Below are 26,136 nucleotides of genomic sequence, written 5' to 3' on the forward strand. Positions count from 1 at the left end.
AATGAATGACAACACAAAGAACAAATTTTAAGTGGATTAAATACAAAAGCTTTTGATGTTGGTGTTTGAGTTTACTGATGGAGAAGCAGGGTGCGGTAAATATACAACCTATTATTATCTAAAGTTAGCTGTAGTGTCTTCCCTAAGTTCTATTAAGACAGTGCTGCCACCTGGTGGTTATCAGGAGCACCAACTTACATCCTTAAGTTCCTTAAATACAGTGCAGAGTATTTAATTCACAAACTCCACACTAGAGCAGCTGGTTAAGGCACTTTCCAGCAAGTGGAGGGTGCATCCTATGGAAATTAAGAGAATGAAGCCAAGCTGGATTAACTATTCCAGATACGAAAGGAGGAACAGGAGTGTGCCTACTCTTTGGCTTGAGTTCATGGGACAGCCTAGGTGAGCTGAACAACCCTCAGTAAGGGGCTGGGAGAGCCACACACACACAAACAAGGCTCAGCTCTGCTCTGCTCTGTACTGCACTGTACTCCCTACCACCCTCTCTGTAAAGTATCTGACTTGTAAAAATAAATACATAAGACACATAGCTTCCCCTCTAGTTCATGCGAGCCTCCCTCGATTTCAAAAGTTCATGTGGGAAACTGCAAACTATGAAACCCAGCTCACATATCACAGCTTTTGAAATTGTAAACTATAAAACTCAGTTCAAATATCAAAACTCCTATTTTATCTTAGACATGTGGCATTATGTTCTTCATCATGTTTAATATGGTACCTACCACTGGTATTTAAATGTTTTCCAAATCTAAAGAACCCTTTGTTCTCTTAGTCTGCCAAGGGACACACATGAAGAAAGGCTTCATATCCTATCCTGTCCAGAGAGTCACTATGGTGACCTGCCCTAGGCTGATAAGACATGAATCTTCCCTTCTCTCAATCAATTTGGATAAGCACAACAGATTGGTATAGACTGAGTAGTTATCATTTGCCAGGTCATGCCTGTCAATTCAGCATTTAGGAGAATGAGGAAGGAAGACCAGGAATTCAAGGACAGCCTACACTAACTATATAGTAAGGCCTTATCTCAAAAACCAGCCAACCAACCGAACAAACAAACAAACAAAACAACCAAGAACCTAGACCAAGTAAACATTTGTTTCCCACAATTTTGGAGATTGGGAAGTGTGAGGTCATTGGTGTGCCAATAGTGCTGAGTTCTAGAAGGGGCTCTCTTCATCCTCCACAAATAGGCATGTTCTTGCTGTCCCTTCATGTGCCAGAGGACAAGAAAATAGGAGAGTCCTCTTGTGTTTTTCATCAGGGTCCTAATGCCATTCATGGGGACTCCACCTTCCTGACAAAACGACCTTCCAAAAGACCCACTTCCAAATGCCATCACATAGAGATATAGATCTAAATACATAAGTAATTAATTCATCATTGGTCTGTATTATGGAAGGCCATCTTATCTTACTGGCTTTTTTTTGCTCCCAATACCCTCAACCTCTCAACTGTCTCCTCCCTCCCTCTCTCTCCCTCTCCCTCCTTCCCTCCCTCCCCCACTCTCCCCCCTCCCCATGTCTCTCTCTCTCTCTCTGCATTCTTCACTGTCTTCTGATTCCAGCTTCCCCAGCCTCAGATAGATTATCCATCATTTCCTCCCTGTCCCATCCTGGCTGCTAAGCCCAGCATGGCAGTGCTCTCACTTGTTCTGTGGTAGTTTGTTACCAGGTTCAAGAATGATAGCAGTGTGGTAGAAGGGCACTGTGAATAAGCCATGAGCCAAAAAGCAGGTCCAAAGGTATGTCTTTGCACATTTGTGTGTCTTTCTGGGTGTGCCTTGCCTTCCAAGAGTGCTAAGAAGGTATTTCAAAGGCACATTGGTGTAGTCTCCATTGAGTCATGTCTCAGGCTTTCAGCCTTCAGAGTTTCCCTGAGTTAGGACTTTACACAGTGTTTCCTCTGCATATTCACAAGGCTTCTTTTCTTTTTCTATTTCTAGATAGAGGAACGAGCAGAGTTTTTGAATAAATCTGTGCAGAAAAGGTAAATAAAGCTAAATGTTCGTTTGAGACTCATCAGCTGTCTCACATACAGATCCTCCTGTCTCATATTTTCATGTCTGTGCTCATTTGGCAGTGGTGTCAAATCTACTCATCAAGCAGCAGTAGTTTCCAAGATTGACAGCCGGCTGGAGCAGTATACCAATGCAATTGAGGTGAGCGCTGTCCCCTGGTCACAATCTTGGGAAACAGAAACAGGCTATGTTACATACATGATCACAGAAACACTTAGAGTGATAAATGAGTCTGGAACCCTGATAATATTAGAATATTAATAATGATATCCATAACTATGAAGTAGCTGTGGAGAAGCACAATAAGAAATACGCATGTGGGACTTTTGACTAGATTGTTTTTAATACCTGTAGTCTGAATTTTTCTTTGAAAAAAAGTAAATGGATTCAATGAATAGATTTTCCTTTCCTTTAGATCTCTTAATTTAGTATGGATGGATATTTTGCCTGCACCCCTGGAACTACAGTTATAGATAGCTGTAAACCACCATGTAGGTGCTAGAAACTGAGTCTGGGTCTTCTGAAAAAGCAGCAGGTATTCTAAATCACTAAGGCTTCTCTGCAGCCACTAATAGATTGATTGATGTAGACGAGGATGCATCTTCAGGTTTGTTTGCAGAAATCTCCCGTTAACAAACACAGTAGAGTAAAATAACATCAAGATGAGAGCTAACTTGTGCTTAATCAACATCCACTTTATTTGGTCTGTTAGTATTTAAAGGGCCATAGCTTTATGCTTCCATCAACTTCCTTCCACTCAGTTTACCTGGGAATTTGATAATGTTTGGAAACAATGTGTCTTTCTCATCTTGTACATGGCATCGGTGAGCAAGACACGATGCTGATCTGCTCGTTGCATAGACTTGAGCAGTGGTGTTGACCTATGTCAGAGCATCAGCAGTGAAGTCATTGGCTTGGGATCATTTGCTTTTCTCTTTGCCTTTGTAGGAGGAGTGGAGATGCCTACACAGTGGCTCACAAACAGTGAGCAAGATTAAAAAGAGAGGGTCTTATGATGCATCAAGTCCTTAATGAAGCACTAACACCCAAGATGTGATTTTTTTTCTTTTTTTTTTTTACTCACGAGATTGGTGTCCATTAAACTATAACAAGCCATACATAGTTAATTTCTCTGGTCGGACTGGTCTTGGCATGAACAGATTGAATGAAGCCAAGACTGTGGCCTTGGACTTTGCACAGACTTGTAGGATCATTCTCATATGACCACTGAAGATGTTACTCATCCCTGCTAACCTATTGGCCACAAACTACAATGTGAAAAGAATCACTAGTGTACCAACTACTGTCATTTATCCTATCAAAATATAAGCTTACTGTGGCTTATGGAACAAACTGGCTTGCTTTGACAAAGCCAAAGCAAATTTTACATGCACAAGGTTCTAAAAATCTATCTGCTAGGACTAAGGAGTTGGCTCACTTAGTGTGTGTAAATCCTTGTGTGTGTGTGTGTGTGTGTGTGTGTGTGTACACAAATGCATAATAGGAGGCAGAAACAGGGATCCCTGGAGCAAGCTGCCTAGCTAGAGGATCAGAATCAATGAACTGCAGGTTCAATGAGAGACCATGCCTTAATGTGTAAGATGGAGAAAAATCAAGGAAGACACTGGACATCATCTTCTGTCTCCACAAGCGTGTGTGTGTGTGTGTGTGTGTGTGTGTGTGTGTGTGTGCATTTCTCTCTCTCTCTCTCTCTCTCTCTCTCTCTCACTCTCGCTCTCCTTCTGTCCCTCTCCCTCCCCCCTTCTCTCTCACACACACAGACACACACACACAAGCATACTACACATGGGCATATATTTTCAATGCCTATCTATTAGAGAGGCATGGGAACTAGCTCAAGCAACAAGAGCCTAGGTTTGAGCCCTAGAACCCACATAAAAAAGCCACACACATATTATAATCCAGGGCTGAAGAGGTAGAGACAAGCAGATTCCTGGAGTTCCCTGGCCAGGCAGCCTAGTTGAATCCATGGTCCCAGGTCAGTGAGAGACCCTTATTCAAAGGGGGTGGGGAGAGTAGCTAACTCCTAAGGAATGGTACCTGAGACTGCTCTTTGGTCTTACACACACACACACACACACACACACACACACACACTTGAGTCTATATGAAGATGTACATACACACATACCTCTGGCCTCCACATGCATGCACACATGCGCAGACACACATGAACATGCAAACACGCATGCATACCAAAAAAAAAAAAAAAATCTGGAGAAGAATTGGGGTTCTCTGTCACCTTAATGATAAATAGAGTCCTAAAATTTTCTTTCCTGAAAGCTCCTCTGCTCCAGCTCTGAGGATTTGTGTGGAGGATCCCATCATCAGTATGGAGTTACACAACAGAAATGATGAACTTCCGATGGAAGATCATCATGATCCTTACAGTTGGTCGTATTGAGTAAGGCCAGCTCCCTGTCACTTTGTAAGGACAAACCTCTCAATGCTCTCCTAAAACTTATGTACACATTTCAGGGGACAAAGGCTTCCAGACCTATGAAGCCTGCAGCATCGGATCTCCCTGTTCCTGCCGAAGGCGTCCGCAGTATCAAGAGCATGTGGGAGAAGGGGAGTGTGTTCTCATCCCCCTCTGCCTCGGGAACACCAAATAAGGTACAGGTGTGGCTTAAGTTTTGAGGAATGGATTTCTTTCCCATTTGTGTTAGGAATAGCCTTCCTTCACAACAAACGCAATAAAGAATGTATAATCTGTACTTGGATTTGCACCCCTCCCCCAAAACAAACAAACAAAACCCCAAACAGACAAACAAACAAAAAAACAAGCTCATAGAGAATGTATTCATGGGGCTCCTGTGTATTTAGTGGCCATGGTCACTAGATGAAATGTTTGAGTTTAATTATCAGCCATTAGCTTGGGAATGGGATGAAGGGACATGAAAAAAATGATATTCCTTTTTTTATGATTTATGGTTTATTTTATGTGTATGGGTGTTTTACTTGTATGTATGTCTGTGCACTGTGTACATGCCAAGTGCTTGCAAACATCAGAAGAGAGTGTTGGATTCTCTGGGACTGGAGTTACAGATGGTTGGGAGCCACTATGTGTGTCTGAGAATTTAATCCGGGTCTCCTAGAAAAGCAGCCAGTTCTCTTAACCACTAAGCCAGATTTTTCACCCTTCCAATGTGAGAGACATCGAAAGGGACAAAGTCAATATAGGAAATATACATTACAAAGGAGGGTTTATTAAATTGACTTGTATAGCGGAGACTGGGTTAACAATGGCTAGCTGCAAACTGGAGAGGCTCAGAATACACTGTAGGTGGCTATTTGGCCCCTCAGGACTGGGAGCTTCAGCAGTCCCAATCTGGTGATGAAGGTGGGGCTTTAGTCCCCATTGGAAGGGTGAAAACTGAAAACACTAGGTTTCCAAGGCAGTGAAGGAAGGCTGGTTACCAAAACAATAGGACAGATACACTTCCCAGCAAGCCATGAATCAAACAGGCAAAGCAGCCCCTCTTCATATCTGGCCGTGGCCAGAAGGTGCCGCCATCTTGAGATGGGGCACTAAAGGTTTCTCCCCATCATCTCTAGTTAATCCTTCCTTCAGTCAAGTTGACAATCAAGATCAACAATCGTAGATTAAGGATATCTTAAAGTTTTCTTAGAAGATTTCCTGGGTAAATGTACTTTTTCTTTAAGATCTGGGATGATTTGTTTTGTTTTGTTTTGTTTTGTTTTGTAGGAAACGGCTGGCCTGAAGGTGGGCGTTTCCAGCCGCATCAATGAATGGCTAACTAAATCACCAGATGGCAACAAGTCACCTGCTCCCAAGCCTTCGGTAGGTAGCTCGGGGATTTCTGAGGCTCTGATCTCACAACTTCCACAGCAGAATGAGAGAACAGTTGGCTTACTTGCCTAGGAAAGATGGCTTTCTTCTTGTCTCCTGCTGCTGCTGCCACCGCTGCTGAACAAGGGAACAAGCGGTGGGCCTGCAGACTCAGAGCACCGGGAGTAGCTGAGCCATGATTACCCACAGGCTAAGGCAGAGCCTGGCCTCTGCCTGAGTCGGAGGGGGGGCTATGACAATGTTGGGCCCTTCAGTTAAGACCCTCTACATTTGTCCCTTTTTCCCTTTGTTTATTTACCTACTTATTTATCTCCTTATGTATTTGGCTTCTATTCAACAAATCAAACACAGGAATTTGAAAACAAAAGCCATGCTACTTTGGCTACTTTTCTATCCCAAGTATTCTCAAACTTATTTCCAAAACATCGTATATTTTGACTGTTATGAGACCGTGTTTTCTAAGTTTACCTAATTTCTATAATAACACAAAATAGTTATTGAGCAGCTATTGAAATATTTGCCTTTATATATATTTTATTATATATGTAATATAAATTGAATAATTTGTTATCAACACCTGCAAAGAAAAAAACATAAAAATTGAAACTAGAAAACTGTGAACCCCTCTTCCATGACCAGGAAAAATGAAAAGTACAAAGGCTAGCTACATTACTTTAGAGAACCAACCCTGTATTCACTGCCTGTGAGCTTGTTATGCAGTCCTTTAACTCTGTCATTGAATGTGTGTAATTGCTTTACGCTCCTTGTTAGGATAAACCAGCCATTGGCATTCTCCAGTCAGCCTTCTCTGCTAAGCTGCTCTGCAGCTTTACTGGTGTCAAGGTAGCAGAGAACAAATTGCTATAACCCACAGTCATTTTTTATGTTTGTGTTTATTTTTGAGACAGAATCTCTCTCTCTAGCCCTGGCTGTCTTGGAACTCACTATGTAGACCAGGCTGGCCTCGAACATAGCAACCTGCATTCTATGTAAAGAAAAACATCCCAGATTCCAGGCCTTTAAAGTGTTTTAAGCCCCTGCAGCATTTCATCGCAGCTGGTGGCTCTCCATCTAGTCTCCAAATTCACTAAACTCCTGACATGTTCCAAATTAGAAGGGAGAGATGGAAATGTGTGTATTCTCTTCTTAGGTGTAATAACTTGTACTCTTTAGTTAATATTCATCCAACAATCTTTGCATAAGGCTTCACAAGAGCTAGATGCCAGTATGAAATCAATTTATAGTTGTGAAAAAATATATATTGAAAAACATCTCCCCTCCCTGCCTCCAAGTAGGAAAGAGAGTCAATGAAAGAAGAAAAGGGAGGTAGGACACCACACCCAGATGTGTCTTTGGGGCCTCAAGTTCCACCACCAACCATCTTGAAAAAAGTGGAAATTATTTTTAAGAAGTCTGTCAATGTTATGGTTCTAGACCCATGATTACTAATTTTTTTTTTTTTTTTAGTTTTTAAATTATGGATCTCCTTGATAGCCAAATAAAACTAAAGGCCCTTTTATAGCTTGTAAATTTGAGAAGTTCATGGACACACCCCACACCCCCTGAGGGACCCTCATAAGAAAGAAAGGAAAAACACAGAGATGAATGCTTTCTTTTTGAGTATGGCATCCTACCTCTCTAGAGACCGTCACTCCTTTCCTCCCGTGCTTACAGCTTGAGTGGTCTATTTCATTCCTGAACCAAGTTGTTCTCACTGTTTGATCCAGGGCTTTCTTTCCATTCTTGTTTTAACACCTGACCTGAGTAGCTTTCAATCTTCTCTAAGCTATTCTAGTGGAAGGGTTGAAAAGGGTTAAATATAAGTGGAGACATTAATACTGTAGATGTAAATGTAGTAAGGATCCCACACCAAAGATCAGTGATAACAGTTCCTGGGGCTATTGATAAGGCCTTCCACAAAGTGACAGGACAGAAAAGTAATATAGGGGGCTTATAAAATCAATGGCGGCTTTACCTCACATTCAGTAAGTGACTCATAGACCAGTCTAGAGAATACAGAGGGGAAGAATATGACAGCCTAGATTTTAGTGATCATTTTCTTCTCGTTGGGTTTTGTGGATTTGTGGGCTTCAAATAAGAACCAGACTGGAATAAGAATACATATTTAATATCGTAAATAAAACACTAGTTTGGTTTTGCTCACTAAGCCTTTCTAAGCTTTGCACACATGCCTCAAGTAGTATATTCTTCCAGTATTTTAGACCCAGCACCTACCATGTCACATTACAGCTAGTCACATGGCAGTCTCCTGGAAGAAGACAATGACTTAGAACTGAGGCAAGACAAGACATGCAAGACCCACTGTTTCTCTGGGTCCAGCAGAAAGGAGGTGAAGTTTCAGTGTGGTAAGGCTACTGGAATTCTACAGACTGCAAGACTGTCAGATAAATTGATCAAGGATGGTAGGTTACAGAGATAAGCCAAACAGAAATCTTAGGTCCTGTCCATGAGGCATCGCAGTAGAAACTCAAAGCTATGCTCTGACCAACACCGTTGTGGGTTTTTTTGTTTTGTTTTTTCATTTTGTTTTTTTCAAGTCATAATTTGAGTGCATTTTTGAACTATGGGAACATACATTCTTGGAAGTATTGGTTCCAATCCCTCTTTCTTACACCACCCTCTTCAGACACATGTGTTTCCATCTTCAGGAAGTGTGACCTCGAGGCTCTGACTAGACTGATCCTCAGCCCAGGATGTTAGAGCATTATCTGTAAGCAGTACCAATAGGAGAACCCCAGTAGTACCCTCTGATCTCAACTCATTGCTCTGATTCTCACCATGGGTAGGCGGAGGAAAAAAACTAAGGTTTGTTGTTTACAGGCATGTCTCTTTGGCCATTAGAACAAAGTCAGAAAGAGTTACTCCAACAAAACAGTCTTTGTCCATAATGGATCCTCCTCAAGAAGTAGAAGAATAATTCACGGTCCTAGCATTCATGGGTTGAGTTCTAAACCTCAGAAGAAAAAAACACCCAAAAATAGTAGCTGTGCTATCATCTTCAGAAATGCTAAGAGTTACAAGTGCTCAAAATTATTATCATTATCCTTCAGAAAATTTGCAGATTTAAAAACAAACATTGCCTGCCTTATATGTCTTACTGGGGCATTCAAGCTATTTATGAGCTGAGTTTATAGGCTTCTAGGATAACTTTGTGGCTGTAATTAAATTCTGAATGTTTTAGCTGGTTTGTCTACTCTTTGTGTCTAAACTGTATGTCATGTAGCAATTAAAGTGCTAACTTGTCTTTCTTTTTGTTTAAAAAAAAAAAGAATGATGTCTTTCTCAGCTGGCTTCTCTTCTTCACTCTTTCGTCTCTGGTTGACTGGAAACCTGCCTTTCCTGCCTTCATTTCTCCCTCTTCTCCCAGAGTGGGTCTTTCTCTAACATGTAGTCTTGTCAGGTAATTCTATTTATATTTCCTCTTTGACTTGAAAATGTGGATGCTGATATTTTCTTAAAGCACCTTATTTAAACCCCTTAAGTGATCTTGAAGGATTCCTCAACACTATTTGAGGGAAATGCAATACATTTTCTTACGTAGAAACACTCATGTGAAAGAAAAATATGTCACCTATGAATCAAATAAATAAATAATTCTACAGACGTTTTAGAGCTCTGCTCCTTATTATAGTTGCCAACACTTTTTAAGTCTTCTAGACAATTTGGCAACTTTTACCCACATTGGCAAATATAGTGGAATTCTTAAAAAAAAAAAAAAAAAGAGAGAGATTTGTTGCCTAATGTTTCCAAGTTAAACAGGTATAGCTTTCTAATAGAATGTTGGAAACTCATGCCACAGGCCCAAAAACTCAAAGTATGACAGATCTTCACATGGAATTGCTTAACACTGCATGTTTGGTGTTAAGATGCCAGTATTCAGTGTTAGTAATATGTTCATCAAAACTGGTATCCCTGGAACACTACAGTTGCTAGCTCTGCCTTCCTGATGAGAAGGCATTGCCAAAACAAGCACTACTATTTCAGTAAAACACATTCATTTTCTCCAAGCTACCGTGTGCCAAGTACTAATATAAGCAAACGCTAGAAGAAAAGTAAATGAAACAGAAATTTGGATCCTTATCCAAATGAAATTAATTATGAACTAGTAAACAAGAACTCAAGGCTATTTAACTACTATGAGTCATAGTAGGATTCACACGTGTTCTTAACATATATCATCAACTGCCCACTCCTCTCAGGGTCACCATTCGTGGCAGACGTTTATTTTTGTGGGGCTAGATCCTACTAATCCACTCCTGGATTACACACCTGGACGTCAAGAAACACAGAAGGATGTTAGTATTTTCTTTCAGGTAGCAAGACATTAAGATGGTGATCCTGCATGGGGACGTTATTAGGGGATGAATAGAACACTATAGGGAATTACTGGGGGAGGTGGTGGCCAGCTAATCTCGTGAGCACAGCAGCATAGGGGCTATGAGAGTTTAATTCCATGCAGACAGTACCAAAGACAAGATGCTTCCAAGTGCGATGCCTGAGGGCTGAGTGGGCCTGAGAAGCACTATGAACTTCCAGTCTGGCTCTTGGGAAAGCAATATGGATGCCTGTAGCCAGAAAACAGTTAGTGAAGTACCCAGATGCTGTATGTATTGCCAGGCCATTCTCATGAAACAGGCCCAGGTCTGTTCATAGTCAGGTAATAACTAGTGTTTCTTCCATTTGGGACCTTTGGTACAATATGTCAGTTTGAACAAATGGTAGATGTTGCAGCTTGCTTACTTATACCTAGCCAGAAAGTATTAGTGGTCGCCTATCTTTTGCTTTCTGCTTTCTTTTCATTAGGACTTGAGGCCAGGAGATGTATCTGGCAAACGGAACCTCTGGGAAAAGCAATCTGTGGATAAGGTCACTTCCCCCACTAAGGTAAGATACTGGGGGAATCGTGTGTCGGAGACTGGAGTCAAATGAGCAATATTGCTGACTCACAAATCTGTACATAGATGACCATCAGTTTCTAAAAGTCCTGTGTGGAGCCCAAAGAAAGGACAGTTTACAAAGCCACTGGCACTGCAGGTTTGTCAGCCTTACAACATAAATGGCTTAAAGTCATGGAATGATTTCCAGTAAGGCAACTCCTAAATAGTTGTCACAGTTGTGGAAACTGTGGCCAAGAGGGCCATCTGTGATAACCATGGTCTTTCTTTGCAAGGTCCCTGAATGGCTACACAGTTATTTGGGGGAAAACAAAGTCTGAGGAGAAATCATGTGACTCCTTCATTGATTCCATTTCTAGAACTGTCCTAAGAGACATTTCCACAGCCTCAGATTCCAGATAGCTATGGCAAAATTTTAAATAGGTAAAATACACTACCCTGTAAAAACCAGTGGTTAAGGATGCCTGGTCTTCTAGGAAAAGGGTTTGTACATGTTTCAGAAACACACTCTGTGTGGTGTTTAACAGATGCTCAGAGAAGAAACAGTACTGCTGGTTGTATAAGGAGCTCATTCCTGATCGTAGCCTTTCCCATTTCAAGAAACAGAGCCAGCCTTGTCCTTTAATGGGAGAAAATTCAGAGAGAGACTGTGGAGATCAGTAATAAGTACAGTGAGAACAGTCTGCTTTCCAGTGGTGCAAAGCCCTAGGGATAGAGACTTCTTAAACTCCAGACTAGTGAGCTCACTGAAGGCAGCTAGTAGACCACTGAGATCCACCTTAGTGAGGGAGTGACTGCCTCTTTCCCACGTTTTATCCTCTCCTGGATCAGGGCAGCTGCCTGAGTCTACCACGCCGTCTTCTCAGGTATATAGTACTTTTTTGGCCCAGACACTCTATTTGAAGTGACTTCAAGTAATTCCATTATTGAAATGCTATGATTGCTAGATAAATTTGCTAAAAAGTACCTAGTGATGATCACCAGTGCCAACCACTAACACCGAGGGAGTATCTACTATTTGCCAGGCACCATTACTGGTTCATGTGATCCTCCAGCAACTAATAGAGGTAAGGAGTAGGATTATGACCATTTTGTAACTGGAGGAAATGGGGCACTGAGAGATTAAACAACTTTTACAAAAGTACGCATCTTACAAGTAGCCAAACCTACACCAAGGCATCGAGGGGCTGGAGAGATGGCTCAGTGGCCAAGAGCATTTGGTGTTCTTGCACATGCCCCAGGTTCAATTCCCAGCACCCACATGGTGGTTCACAACCCTCTGTAACTATATTACCAGGGGATCCAACACCACCTTCTGGCCTCAACTAGGCTTGCACATGGGACACAGTTATATATACAGTCAAAACACAGATATAAAAAGAAATAAATTTTTTTAATGTTCAAAAAAATCCCTACACTGATATTCATTCTGCTCTGAGCCTATATTCTTAACCATCCAGAATGTACATTCAGCAAAAATTTAATATTTTTTAAATTCCCTTCATAATTTTCTATTGATGGCAAGAGAAGGATGATTTTTTTTTTTCTAAACACAAAGAATGAACTTTTGGGCCTAAAACTTTAAAATCCTGGTAATATAGCTATATCTTCCAAAGAAGTGGTCTGCATATTCTGACACTTCCTTTCTGAATAGGGGGTGTTGACCATCCACTGTCACAGGCCTCAGGTCCCCGTGGTCACATTAGGGCTATGGAAGGGAAAGCAAAAGCACCCTTGAATGGTGGGACTGAGAGTACACCTCTCAACACAGGACAGTATGGAGGATGCACCGGGAATTGTGGGACAGAGTAGAGGGCTGCTTTGCCTGCACCTGGCCTTCCTCACTCATCTACCACTGATCTCATATGGTGGTTATAAGCAAACCACCCGGCCTAGGGGAGGTAATGAGCCAGCAGGTAAGGAATCCCTGCTCCAAAGCACGGAACTCCCTACTTACTGTGTGGCCATTCCCTTGAAATGAAAATGCACCATACTTTGAAAATGTAATCTATCACACATTAATATGTGTGATATTAGTCCCTCAGCAGGGGCTTTTAGCAGTTGGCTGAAGGAGAAACGAACGGAGTAAGAATAGACTAAGGGTCAGATAGGTCTCAAGGATCAGTGTGTAACACAGGGATTAGGAAAAAAAGGTGGCTAGGGGTAAATGGGAGAAAACAGGTGATAGGCATGTTCTCTGTCCCAATGTTAATGTGGCTTTGACTGAGCTTTTGAGTCATGTGGAACACTAGAAATTCCCAGTCCTTATTGTAGAGCTTAAGAGCTGTCTTGACTTTGAGTGCTGTGAGCAACAATGAAGGTCAAGGTAGGAAAGGAACCTCAAGGAGAAAGAAAAGGTGAAAAGAATCTTGGAGTGAAAGGTCACATTTGAACAGAACCAGCAGTAGCCTTCCCTTTCGGGTTTAGATTAATTCCTATCGTACCATGAGCCATGAAACACCGTGGGCTGCCGGTTTAAAGTTCTCTTCTCTCAGCAGGTCTGAAACAATCGGAAAAAGAACCCAACTGCAAGCCATCTTGCTGGGCCAGCTCAGTTGGAGAGGGCTAATTGCTCTGTTTATATTTATGTTTTCCAATATCCCAGTAAACCCATGTATGTGCTCACTATATTTAATAACCACAACTAGAGATGTTCATGGTCAAAAGTACTGCCTTTGCAGAGGAGCCTGTTCCTAAAGAAACCATGCTGTGAAGTAAACTCGCTACTGTCATATGAACAGCGACACCAACCACATCGGAAGTCAACAAAAGGAAATCGAGCTTAAGATTATCTGAGGAATGTATGCAGTATCTAGGGGGGTGAAGTGACCCATAGGCTTTGTTTTGTCTCAGTACAGATATCATGTTTCTGCACTTTAGACTAAAGCATGGAAGAAATTATCTAAGTAGGCAATCAAAACTCTCTGAAAGTAATCCACTTCAGATCTGATATAGGGCAGTAATGATTGTCTTTTTTAAAAAAGATGTACTGTTGAGATATTGCTTTTTTCTATGCTGATTCATACCTAAATTGGGTGATTATTTTAGCTGACAGTGGTACTGATTTTTTTTTTCAGGTTAGTTGCTTTGTGGATTTCTTTGGTAGTGATAGTAGACTGAACCACATTTAGATAACCCAACTATGTAATGTATGTGCATACATGTATACAGACACACTAATGGTAGATCGCTCTCTCATGTGCTAGCCTATTATATTTCATAGTATGTCCTTGTAACTAACCAATACCACAGCCTTTGAAGATTAAAAAAATCACAGTAGTATATTACTATTTCATATTTGCCAGTAGAAACATGGAGTTAGGTATAGATATGTTTTCAATGTCCAATGACTCATAAGAAAAAATATATTGAAAAAGAAAGAGATTACAAGTGTCAAAATTAGTTGAAATTCCTTATAAGACATAGTATTTAGTTTATAATTGGGGGCAGTCTTGAAGTCCAGTATGAATTTTATTAAGTCTACCATTTGGACGAAGCTCAAATCCTGCTTATTTGTGACCATGAAGTTCACCACCACCCCCCAAAAGTTGATCTGCATGATATCTAAGGTGTCTCCTTTCTCTACCACTTAGAACCAAGCATCTTAGTGACTAATGCACAAATTTGTATTCATGTAGATGCATAAAGAAAGACCAGCTTTGCCTCATGTAGAAGCAGGCAGGTAAAGTAAGCAGAAGCATGGTAGTCTTTCTATCTTTATTGTTCTCACGCTCTCTAAATTAAATAGTTCTGCCTTTATTAGTCAGTTGGTACTGTCATAAGTTGATAATATCTTGAAATTTGAAAAATATATGTAAATTTTAATAGTTTTACTCTCCTCTCCCACCAAGGGTCTTTAGGGGCTCATCATTCAGATATCAGATCCTATTTTAGCTTACGTCTTTATTCTTCCCAATAGATAAAAGTACTCTAGTGTCTTACAAAATGTTCTTATCTAGAGCATTCTATGCATAAAGTGTCATTGTACAAACTCATACCTCAGCTGACTTAACCAAAATTATCTTAGTCTCCACTCCTTCCTCGGTAGGAGTGGAATTTCCATTCCACAGATTTCTTTTCAAGAGGAAAGGGTTGGCTTGAGGGGTGACCACTGCCTTGAAAAGTCTATTTTTCTCATGAATTAGTAAGAGTTAGTTGGATTCCCTAGCTTTTAGCAAACTTGGGCCAAACGAAGGAAAGCCACTAAGACTGCACAAGTCATCTACCCTCGACAGAGTAGACACAAGTCATCTACCCTTGACAGAGTAGACACAAGTCTATGGTAAGATGAACAGAGTGCACATGGCACACCCATGGACATGACTTCCATCATTGGAGTAAAATGGATCAAAGTTCGATTTAAGGCAGATGTTGAGGGACCAAGGTCGTGTAAAGAAAGGCCTTCTGCTATTTTACAGGCTTTTTGTTTGTTGTTTTTGCTTTTAAGAAAGTTCAAAGTTGTGAGGTGATTGTGTTGATCCTAACTTTTATTCCAATATTTGGATGACAATGAGTTTTAGGGTAGAATTTTCTCTGTTTGGATTCAGTCTTTGAAGAAGCAAATTCCTCATTTACTTGTCTGATTACAGCTCTCTGTTATCTTTAAGAGAGGAAACTGCAAGCTGACTAGCATGTTCTGTGAATCTGCCATTGTTAAAAACGTTATAAACACTTAATATTTTTCACTGATAATTGATCGCTGCAATAAAAATATATTGTGAAAATGCATCCACAATAAATGGAATTCTTCCAGATGTCTCTGCCTCGTGCATTCTTTGGGGCTCTACTGATGGTGAGAACTGTGTCTAAAATAATAAAGAGAATGGTAAGGCACATGCACTTCACGTTGAAGGTTGCTTTCACTCTATAAAGGAAAAAAAAAAAACAAATCAAAACAAAACAAAAACATTTTGAGACAGGATTTCATGTAGCCCAGGCTGGCCTGGAACTCATTATGAAGCCAAAAATGACCTTGAACTCCTGCGCCTCCTGCCCCCACCTCTCAAGTGCTGAGATTACAAGTGACTGTTAGCATGGTTGCCACAGTTCAGATTTAAAACACTTCTTACTACAGGGACTTTTCTCACCAAATATTCAAAAAAACTCGGAAGTGGACAACTGTCAGAACATTTTAAACTTTCTCCTTTAAAATAAGAGTAAAGGCTAGGTCTGGCAGCACGAGGTTGTGATCTGGGTGCTTGCTCGGGAGGCTGGAAGAGGCATGGGTATTTGTTCATCATCTTGTTCCGAGCTTTATAGCCTGTGTGTTAGTTCATCCAGCCCAGCTCCACAGAAAATGGTGACCATTTACCTCATCCCACTTCAGACTTAACAGCAGAACTTTGCTGTGGCATGTTTTCTACCGGACACTTAATATATTTTGTAATATATGAACATCCTGGGTCTGGATGGTCATCCTGAGAGCCTGCATTTCAAATGATTCTGTGGTGGCGCTGCTCTTTTGCAGACTGAGCTTTGAGAACCCAGCTCTTCCTCCCCTTCATCCCCCTCTCCTGTCCTCTCCTCCTCCCTTTTTCCCCACAATGTGTGCTTCAAACATTGAACAAATGAGAGCACTTACTAAGACCAACCCTTAAGCTCAGAACACTGTCAGATAGGTGGCATTATATCCTAAGAAAACTGTGGCACAGAGTTTTATTTCAGGCCACTCCACTAGGTACTGTAGTTTCAGTTTCAGAGTCTACACTTAACCTGCTATCCCAGTGGTTCTCAAAATGGAGGAAAGAACAGGATCACCTACTAGACTTGTTGAATAGATTAGTCCACCCCTTTCTGATTCCATAGGTCTGGGTGGAGCCTGAGAATTTACATTCTATAAAAGCACGAACTAACAATGTCACTGGTCCCAAGGGAATACCTTGAAATACCATGGGGATACCTTGAAAGCCACTGTGTTATGTCAGAAGAGAGTAATGGCTGGAACCTACCCCCTCATGTGATAAGAGTAAAATACAGGTAATTGATTAGAACTTGACATGTTCTTCACTCTTTTAATCCTTTCAATAATCCTACAAGATAGGCACTAGTCTAGTATCCCCATTTCGCAGGTAAATGAATTGAAGGTTAAAGAACTTTTAAAACATGCGAACAGTCAGCGAGCTGTTAAGTCACAAGAGAGCTGACCACCAGTAATAGATTCCTAGGCCCACGTTCTTAATTACTATAGTCCTGTCTGTCACAACAGATTATTGCCTATAAGTCTGCCTTGAAGACAGTCCTGTGTGTGTGTGTGAGAGAGAGAGAGAGAGAGAGAGAGAGGAGAGAGGAGAGAGAGAGAGAGAGAGAGAAAGAGAGAGAGAGAGTGTAGGAGGAAGAAAGCTGAAGTTGATCTCCTCATGAAGGCCACAGACAAGTGTATGTGAGACCAAACAATAGACAATAACTTGACCAGGTAAGATCATCTTTGGCCCTTTAGTCACAGGATGTCTTAATCTCATCAAGAGGCAAAAATCTTGAAATAAAGAGGGGGGTAGGGAGAGAGGGCGAGAGAGGGCACTAAGTGCTAAGTCTTAGTTAGCTGCTGAGTGGAACAGATCTCAGGATGTGAGCCTGGAAACACTGTGAGAGGAGGTTTTGCCCTTTTGTGCAAGGAAGGTACAGACAGGTACTGGTCTAGCCTCTGGCCCCCAGTTCCTCGAATGGTTTCATCGATTAAATTGTGTGAAAAGACCTCGAAGTAACTTCTATGATGTCATAAAGAATGAATGCTCTGGTCACCTTGTTTCCTTATCGAGATGTCTGCTTAATACATTCCAAATGCAAATTATCCAAAGTAAGTTCTGTTCCTAACACAGCTTATCCTTTTGCCATTGGACCAAGATGCCATTTTGCTCCTGAGTGTCCTCAGTAGTGACTGTGCCTTTCCGGATAATACAGGTATTTATTCTTTTTATATTTTCTTATTTTTTTTTTAAGCATTGTGATTCCTACTGTCACGTGAAAGAAGAGGGAATTACTGCAGGCCCCCTCTGCCTCCTGAAAGTTGGAAACTGGCTCTGTGAGTCTGCCCAGCAGCTTTCAGTGGCGGGATCCCAGAGAGGGGAGCACAATTCAGTACATCTTTGAGAAGTTTACTCCATGCCTTATTTTCATTTTAACTTAAGAACAAAGAATTCAATTTCCAGTGTGTGCTCCTGTCTCAAATCAAAATAAAAAAAAAAAACTTTAAAATTAAAAATGGAAAGCCCATGGAGGTTGGAAAGATGGCTCAGAGGTTAAGTGCATTGTCTGCTCTTCCAGAAGTCCTCAGTCCAATTCCCAGCCATCACATGGTGGCTCATAACCATCTCTAATGAGATTTGGTGCCCTCTTCTGGCCTGAAGACATACATGCAGGCAAGACAACCTGAGTTCAATTCCCAGGGTCTGTGTAAAGGAAGAATGGACTCAGTACTATTAGTTGTCCTCTGAGCTCCACACGTGAACTGTAGTATACATTCCCCCTATAAATGCAGTACAAATAGTGTTCTCCCATTAGGATGTAATCCCCACTAAAAACTGTTCTGTTCTCTGCAACAGCCTTTCACGGCCAATAGTCTCTGATGTAAACTAAACCAGTAAAGGTCAGGTGAGGAATGAGTGAATGTGACTTTTCAAAGTTTTGCTGAATTTGTAAGTAATTCTCTTCTGCACTAATAGCATTCTCTATAAATATTTGTTGACATGCTAATGTACATAGTTGGGCTGAATATACATACATACATACATGATTTAAGTCCTATCTTTGCCTCTTCCATATCTGGCTGGACTGTTTCTCAGAGCCTCATCTTGTGAACCTAACAGCCTATAGCCTTTATCCACGAGTAAAGAGCAACAGAAAAGAAGAAATAGATTCCATATATAAAGACTGGCTTAGCCAACTTACTGCTTCCAATAGCACAATACCACCAGCTGGGTAAGTTTTAAGAAAAGAAGTCTAGTTTGGCTATGATTCTAGTGACACAAGTCAAGGGAACACGTCTGGTGATGGACTTGCAGGCAGAGTCCTGAGGGACCAAATGACACACCTTAGCAGAACAAAGAGTGAGTGTCCTCTGCTGTCCTACAGACCCACTAAGTTTTAATTGTGAGAACTCCACACCGAAAGTCCCATTTCATCTTACTTACCTCTGAATGGCCCCACATACAAAACAAGTAGGGTTATGTTTCTGTTCTTACATTTCCACAGGAGCAATTAAATTTCGGTACTGGAGGTTTGAGGATACCCTCAAAGCAAAGATTCTCTGAGCGTTGTCAGCATTAGTGATATACACATGGCATAAAACCAAGCACAACTGTGAAGGCTAGTTTTCAAACAACTGTGATCAACGGTACACTTCATTTCCTCAGGCCAGTGCCCAAAGAAACAGAAAGTCTCAAGGTTTTGAATTGCTGACACAAACACATTCCCAGAAAGTTATCAAGTCTAGAGATGCTAACCCCTTTCCATGCTGGAACTGAAGTGCTTAATGTGAACCATGAGGGCACAGACTACGTATTCATTCTTTGTCTTTATGGTTTTTTTTTTTTTTTAACTTTACTTGGAAAACTGTTCCAACTGTATTATCCACCAAAGTTAAAAATGACCAATAAATCAGGGTTAGGTGTCAAAAATCACACACACACACACACACACACACACACACACACACACACACGGATCCTAAGTCTGCTGTGGGGGGTGGGGGTCTTATTGACTTAAATAAGGCAAAGGGGGGAGTTGCTTTGTGCAAGTGTTGGCTAACAAAGAATTTCTAAACTGATCAAATTTTTGAGAATTTACTCTCACATAACCATGACTCGACTCCTCCAAATCAAGTATTTAAGTCTCATTTCCAGAATACGGATGGATTACAATTGTGCAGAATAGAAGCCAACCTTTTAACTTCAAGTAAATTCTTTCATTTTTATTACTAAGGTTCAGTCCAGAAAATTAACTTGTCCGTGGTCATCCGGTTGTTAAAAGTCAAGTGAACATCTAGACACAAGCTTTGAACAGTAAGTTCTACTGCCTTCCCTGCGCAGGCACCTAGCAAACTGCTCTCACTCGGAACAAACTGTTGTTGCACCTTCCCCAGTGCTAAATCCTCCCTCCAGGGTGCAGTGCTCAAACCCGTCTAAACCTTAAGCCGAGCCCAGAGTCCCCATCATCCCCTGGCATCACTTTCTCCCGCCAAAACCCCACCACCTTCCTAGCGGTCGCTAGGGGAGGGGAAATCACTAGAGCTTCCCAAAGTCTCGCGAGAGTACAGCCGTTGCCCTGGCAACAAGCGGCCTGCTCTCCAAGGAGAGCGTGGCCGCGGCCGCTAAATTACGATGGTGTTTACTCTGGCCCTGTCGTCGCCCAGTGCCTGGGGGACATCCTAAAGTACTCTCCCGGCAGGGGTGGGACGACTGGCAGGCTTGAAGAGGCCGAGGGAGCAAGGCGGGAGGCGGACGCGCCGCTCAAGCAGGGGAGCCCGAAAGATGCGCCTCTCGGCGCGGGGCGGCGCGGGGCCCGCGTGAGCGAGCACGCTCGACGCGGGGCCTGCCCCGGGAGAAGGCCTGGCGCGGCCGCACGCCCCTCTCTCGCCGCTGGAGGCGTGGACCGGCGTCCGCGGGCTTCCGGCGCCCAGCGTTTGCACGCCTCGTCGGCGCACGTAAGGAGTCGCCGCCGGGCGCCCGGCGGATGGTCCTAATTTCGAGCCGTCCTCCGGGGCTCAAGCTTCAGCCTCCGCCCTGAGATGTCACCTAGAAAGAGCTCGCTCTCTCGGTTGCAGTTGTTGTTTATGAGGAAGCTTAGCGAGGCCTTCCTTGCAGCCCGCGCCCCAGAACACGCTTTTCTGTAAACGCAAACCAAGGGGCTGTGAAAGTTGTTTGTTTCCCCCCACCCCTCGGTGGTGTGCAAGTCCACGCTCCTAAACTCTCGCTTTTAGAGCGAACATAAACCGGTAGTTGTGAAATTGGTAAATTCTTTCCGTGTCCTCCAAAGGGTAAAGGCTTGGCATTTCATTGCAAATAAGAAAAGAGGAAACATATACTTAAAACTGTATTATCCCCAAAAGGCACAATCACTGGCATGTGTATCAGGAGGAAAAATGTCATTTTAGTAATTTCAGGCTTGCATAGAAGCAACAGTGACCATCTCCAGCAGGACCTCTGGTAGCTGTTTCAATGCAAACGGTGTCATTGAATTTAAAAGTTAAATATACAGTAATGATCAAGGTTAAAGAGAAACTTCAGTTATAGACACTGAAACTTGGGTCAACTGAAAGTTCTAGAGGAAAGTTTTTACATTATTGCTACATTTTATTGCCTGAATAATTATAACTTTTCTGGTGTAATTTTCCGTGCTTGAGGACAATCCTGATTTACTATTGCAGTGTAGTGTTTAGTTAAATGTAAAGTGTAAATGGTCTGGCTATATTCTGTGAAAATTTTCCAACTAAATTATTTACATGATTTGTCTTTTTTTGTTTCAACAGTCTTTTTAGTTTTATTTTTGTTCATATTGACATATTGACGGGTTATAAATTTATCCCCCTTTATCTCTTCCAAGACTCACGTCCCCATTCCATATCCACTCATTTTATTTTAATTTTTTTATCTAATTAAAATATAATTAGATGATTTAAACCCCTTCCAACCCTGTCAGATTCATAGCCTCTTTCACATTATTTCCATTATGTGTGTTTAAATAAATATATAAATGTAACTTGCAGAAGTCTGTTGAATGTTGCTTATGTGTATATTATTTTTAGGACTGAACACTTGTATTGGATATCCGTTTAGGAAGCTTGCGTTGTAGTAATGGATATTTTTTAAAAATCTTTGAATTTGAAATTAATTTCCTGTATCCTTACTAGTTTAGTTTTCGGAGACCTGTTACTGTTAATTAAATACAATTGGATAGGTTTTGTAGTATTTATTCATTTAATACAGAACATGGACACCTTTGCTTAAAAGAAAAGCTGTTAAATAATTTTCTTAGAAATTTTACAGCCTACCCACATAATAAAAGAAATTTCAAGGAAGACACTAGAAGAGATGTCAGAAGATTCAGAAGAAGATGACTATTCAGATAGAAGTATCAGTGATGACGATGAGCTGGTGTGTCTTTCTCTTTTACTTTACATAATTTGAGGTAAAATGTAGTACAAAACATAGATCCCCAATTAAAACATTGTAGAATCAATTTGATGTAAAAATAAAACATGATGTTTTTCATGGAAGTTCAAAAATAACTGAAAATTTATTGTGTAATATGCCCTGTCTAGAAAGAAAGAAAAAGAATTAATTTTTCTTGAAGAGGCTATCAACTTGAAAGTGAGGAGGGGCGATGGGAGGAATTGGCAGGAGGAATGGGAGGAGCAAAATGATCTATTTCAATTAAAAACATTTTTTAAAATGGGAAAGAGAGGATTTTTCTTGAGAAAATCTTGGGTAAGATTATTCTGGATTTTATTAAAATGTGTGTATTTAATGATTAAGATTTTATTTTTGCAATCATATCTACTTCCTTATGTGTGAATTCTATTGTAATATAATATACACCATATTCAAACCCCTAGTGTTCTAGCCAGGGTTCTTGTGTTTCACCACAGTACAGTAATATGACTCTCCAATACCAGAAAGAAAGGATGTAGGTAGTAGAAAAAGGAGGAGGAGGGAGGTAGTGTTTGAAATATTGTGTCTGTTCTTACATCTTGTTCTAAGAGATTTCTTTCTTTTGGTTTTTGGTTTTTGGGGTTTTTTTTTGTTGTTGTTGTTGTTTGGTTTTTTTTTTGTTTTTGTTTTTTGTTTTTTGTTTTCTTGAGACAGGGTTTCTCCGTATAGACCTGGCTGTCCTGAAACTCACTCTGTAGACCAGGCTGACCTCAGACTCAGAAATCCGCCTGCCTCTGCCTCCCAAGTGCTGAGATTAAAAGTATAAATTACAATATGTTTAAAGTTACAAAATCTCTCCAAAATGATACATAGTTCTCTAAGTCCATAACTTTCTGTGTTCTTATTCACCAGTTGTTTCCCAAGTGTTCCAAGAACCTTTAAACTTTATTCCTTCTCTATAGTTATTATCGTGGCCATACCATATTGTCATAGTTAGGTTTTACTACTGTGAAGATACACCATGACCAAGGCAACTCTTATAAAGGACAGCATTTAATTAAGGCTGGCTTACAGGTTCAGAGGTTCAGTCCATTATCATCAAGGCAGGAGCAGGACAGCATCCAGGCCGACATGGCACAATGCAGGAGATGCTGAGAGTTCTACATCTTGTCCCATAGGCAAACCGAAGAAGACTAACTTCCAGGCAGTTAGGAAAAGGGTCTTAAAACCCAAGTGACACACTTCCTTCAACAAGGCCACACCTAAAAGTACCACTCCCTGGGCCAAGCATATTCAAACCACCACACCCGTGAAAGAGGAGGAATAAAGATACAAATGCTAAGGTTCCCTTGTATTGGAGCTACTGCTTTGGAGCCAGTAGCCCAAATAATCATGGAATCTTCCACTTATTAAAGATTAAAGACAATCATAAGTAGGTAGGTAGATGTTAACTAAAACTCTGGATTTTGTTATTATTGGTTCTTAAATTTTAAAATTCTTTTGTTTCAGGATGAGGATTCATTCATGAAATTTGTAAGTGATGATATTCATCAGTGTACACTACTAGCAGGTTTGAACTCACCTATATGTATTTTCCTCCCTTTTTATCATAAACCTTTTAGTGGATAAAAAGTAGGATAAGAAAACTAAAAAAAAAAAAATGTAGATATAAAATAAAATAGTGATTATTCTGGTAAGTAGAGAGAAAAATATAACTGCTATAGAGTTTAAACTTTTCAGGGCAGTTTTGAGTAAACCAGGATAATATTAGAAAATAATGAATGAAAGTAGTAGTTCCTTTATGAAAGACTCTACGACAAGGAGTTACCTTTTCATTCTATTCAAAAGACAGGACTTTTTTAAAGACCTAAATGCATATGAAATATACATACGTATACATAGATTTATTTAGTGATTTATTCTTGCATAAATAGCTTTTAATAAGATTATTTATTTGCAGAGATATATGTGGGAGGCATCTTGATGTATACTAGATTTTTTAAAATGTATACATTTACAGTTATACTGTCAAATCAAATTCTAAAATATTTCTAGTAAATATTTACATATCTAACCCAGTCCATTATGGATGTTAAAGCCTTTTTACTTGTCTGTGTTACCACCACCCTAAAATAAACCACTTTTACCAGAATTGATCTTCTTAAGTTCATATGTGTAATCTTTAGGGTTTCTGTTGCTGTGACACAATACTATGACCAAAAGCAGCTTAACAAGGAAAGGGTTTGTTTCATCTTATTATTATTAGTTACCTCCATTATTAAGTGAAGTCAGGAATTCCAGGAACTGAGTTGAAGGCAGTAACCGAAGCAGAAGCCATGGAAGAATGCTGCTTACTGGCTTGCTGAGCTTGCCTTCTTACACCATATAGGACCACTTACCCAGTCATGGCAACTCCATCAGTAAGCTGTGCCCTCTCACATTAATCATTAATCAAGAAAATGCTCCACATACTTACTTACTTACTAGTGTTGTGGAGGCATTTTCTTGTGATTCCATCTTCCCAGATATGTCTAGGTTTGTGTTGAAATGACAAAAACCATCCAGCATAGTATATATCTTTCTAGAATTTTCTAACTATATATATATAAATATATATATGTATTGTGTATAGTGTATGTACATATGTAAAGTATATATATTTATATATATGTATATGTATATATTTATATAGAAATTATATAGTACTCTCCTGTAGATGCTTCCCTGATGCTTGATTTTTGTTTGTTTTGTTCTGGTTTGACTTTGCTATCTAATGGAAGATGGGATGTAACCCCTTGTTTTAACTGATATATTGCTAGAGAAATTGAGAAATGTCTTTAAAGGCTTATTATCTATTTATAGTTCTTCTTTTTATGAGTTGTCCATTCATGACAGTTCTTTGATTTTGTTTATGTTGCTTCTATCATTTAAAATTATTTTTGATGTGGTTGGGCTTATCAGTATTCATTTATGGCTCTTTATTTTTATAGTATTAAAATTACAAAAACCTCTACCTCGAGGCCATGAGTATACTCATCAAAAAAAAAATTAAGTACTTCTCTGTTAATCTTAATTTTCATATTTAGTTTCTATCATGAGTAGATTTCATTTTCTAATTTATAAATAGCTACAGTGACATTTGGTAGTCTGTGGCATTACTAGTTTAAATTTATCCATTTTTGTCACTAATTCAAAAATATTACCTTTATCATTGACATTAAATATATCATGTACTAAATTTCATCGTTCCATATGTGGACTCATGAGTCACTGTTAATGTTCTAAATTATAGCTTTAAATGTGATATTTTGGTATATGTTAGAACAAGTATTTCTTCTGACTCCTTTCTCTAATTGAATCAGAAGTTAAAAATGATCTGAATATCCAACAATAGGAAACTTATTAAATATATCACAACACATTGTGTTCAAGGTATATGTTGTACTCTGTACTTTAGGGAAAGCTTTTATAAGTGATGATATAATTAAAAAGAACCACAAGTAAATTCTGATAGCCATATCAAAATAATTCTAAAATACCATTGTAGATATTTATCTGTGATATATACTAAGTAAAGCCACAGTCATATTTTTAAAGTGATCCAATTTGGGTAAAGCCTATTAAAATGTAACTTTGAGACATTTAAAGAGTTGATTTGAGCAACAACAGTTCACAACTTGGGTGCTTAAAAATGGGAAAGAGTTTGGGAATACCACCTAAGCCCACAGGAGGAGAAGACTTAAGAGTGAATGCATAAGCAAAGCAAATGAAAGATTTGAATGTTCAAAATGGAGTAGAGAACTTGGAACCAAGTGGAAAGTTCCTATAGGTTAGTTCATATAAAAAAAGGGAAATAAACTTATAAGGAATTTCATATCAAACTGATGCCATACAATTAACACTTACAGAGAAAGGGTCATGTACTGCTGTCTTAGGATTTTATTGCTGTGAACAGACACCATGACCAAGACAACTCTTAGACAACATTTAATTGTCTGGCTTATGAGTTCAGAGGTCCTGTTGATTGTCGTCAAGGTGGGAGTGTGGCAGCATCCAGGCAGGCATGATGTTCTACATCTTCGTCTGAAGGCTGCTATAAAGAGACTGACTTCCAGGCAACTAGGACAAGGGTATTAAAGCCCACACCCACAGTGACACACCTACTTCAGCAAGTTCATACCTCCTAATAATGCCACTCGTTGGGCCAAGCATATACAAACCGTCACACTCCACTTCTGGCCCCCATAGGCATGTTCAAAC

At 40.2% G+C, this 26,136-nt stretch overlaps 2 protein-coding genes and 1 long non-coding RNA gene across 31 annotated transcripts in view; 2 read left to right on the top strand and 1 right to left on the bottom strand.

Moving 5' to 3' along the window:
* Cald1 (caldesmon 1) overlaps positions 1-15,544 on the top strand; it is a 175,144-nt gene extending 159,600 nt beyond the window's left edge. For 8 of the 10 annotated variants that reach the window (XM_031381493.1, XM_031381492.1, XM_031381491.1 and 5 more), the window contains 6 exons: positions 1,967-2,010; positions 2,104-2,182; positions 4,541-4,678; positions 5,772-5,867; positions 10,701-10,781; positions 13,288-15,544. In XM_031381493.1, the coding sequence (XP_031237353.1) occupies positions 1,967-2,010; positions 2,104-2,182; positions 4,541-4,678; positions 5,772-5,867; positions 10,701-10,781; positions 13,288-13,296 (447 nt within the window). In that variant the 3' untranslated portion in view covers positions 13,297-15,544. The remainder of the gene's footprint in view (positions 1-1,966; positions 2,011-2,103; positions 2,183-4,540; positions 4,679-5,771; positions 5,868-10,700; positions 10,782-13,287) is intronic. The other 2 variants (XM_031381497.1, XM_031381501.1) reach the window with 1 other exon arrangement.
* On the bottom strand, positions 15,341-16,703 carry LOC116098714. The gene is made up of 2 exons (XR_004121924.1): positions 16,554-16,703; positions 15,341-15,656 (listed from the first exon to the last, which is right to left on the bottom strand). It is a non-coding gene; the product is annotated as an uncharacterized LOC116098714 (long non-coding RNA).
* Positions 16,661-26,136, top strand: part of Agbl3 (ATP/GTP binding protein like 3) — a 98,935-nt gene continuing 89,459 nt past the window's right edge. For 3 of the 20 annotated variants that reach the window (XR_004121921.1, XR_004121922.1, XM_031381485.1), the window contains exons 1-4: positions 17,545-17,689; positions 19,709-19,788; positions 21,761-21,879; positions 23,386-23,446. Coding sequence is in view for 17 of the 20 variants with exons in the window: in XM_031381485.1 (XP_031237345.1) it covers positions 21,817-21,879; positions 23,386-23,446 (124 nt within the window). In the remaining 3 variants the exon portion in view is untranslated. Of the gene's footprint in view, positions 16,769-17,406; positions 17,690-19,708; positions 19,789-20,041; positions 20,430-21,760; positions 21,880-23,385; positions 23,447-26,136 lie in introns of those variants that run through there. The other 17 variants (XM_031381488.1, XM_031381490.1, XM_031381476.1 and 14 more) reach the window with 14 other exon arrangements.

This window comes from Mastomys coucha, unplaced genomic scaffold, assembly GCF_008632895.1.
Source record: "Mastomys coucha isolate ucsf_1 unplaced genomic scaffold, UCSF_Mcou_1 pScaffold20, whole genome shotgun sequence".
In the NCBI taxonomy this organism is placed as follows: Eukaryota; Metazoa; Chordata; class Mammalia; order Rodentia; family Muridae; genus Mastomys; species Mastomys coucha.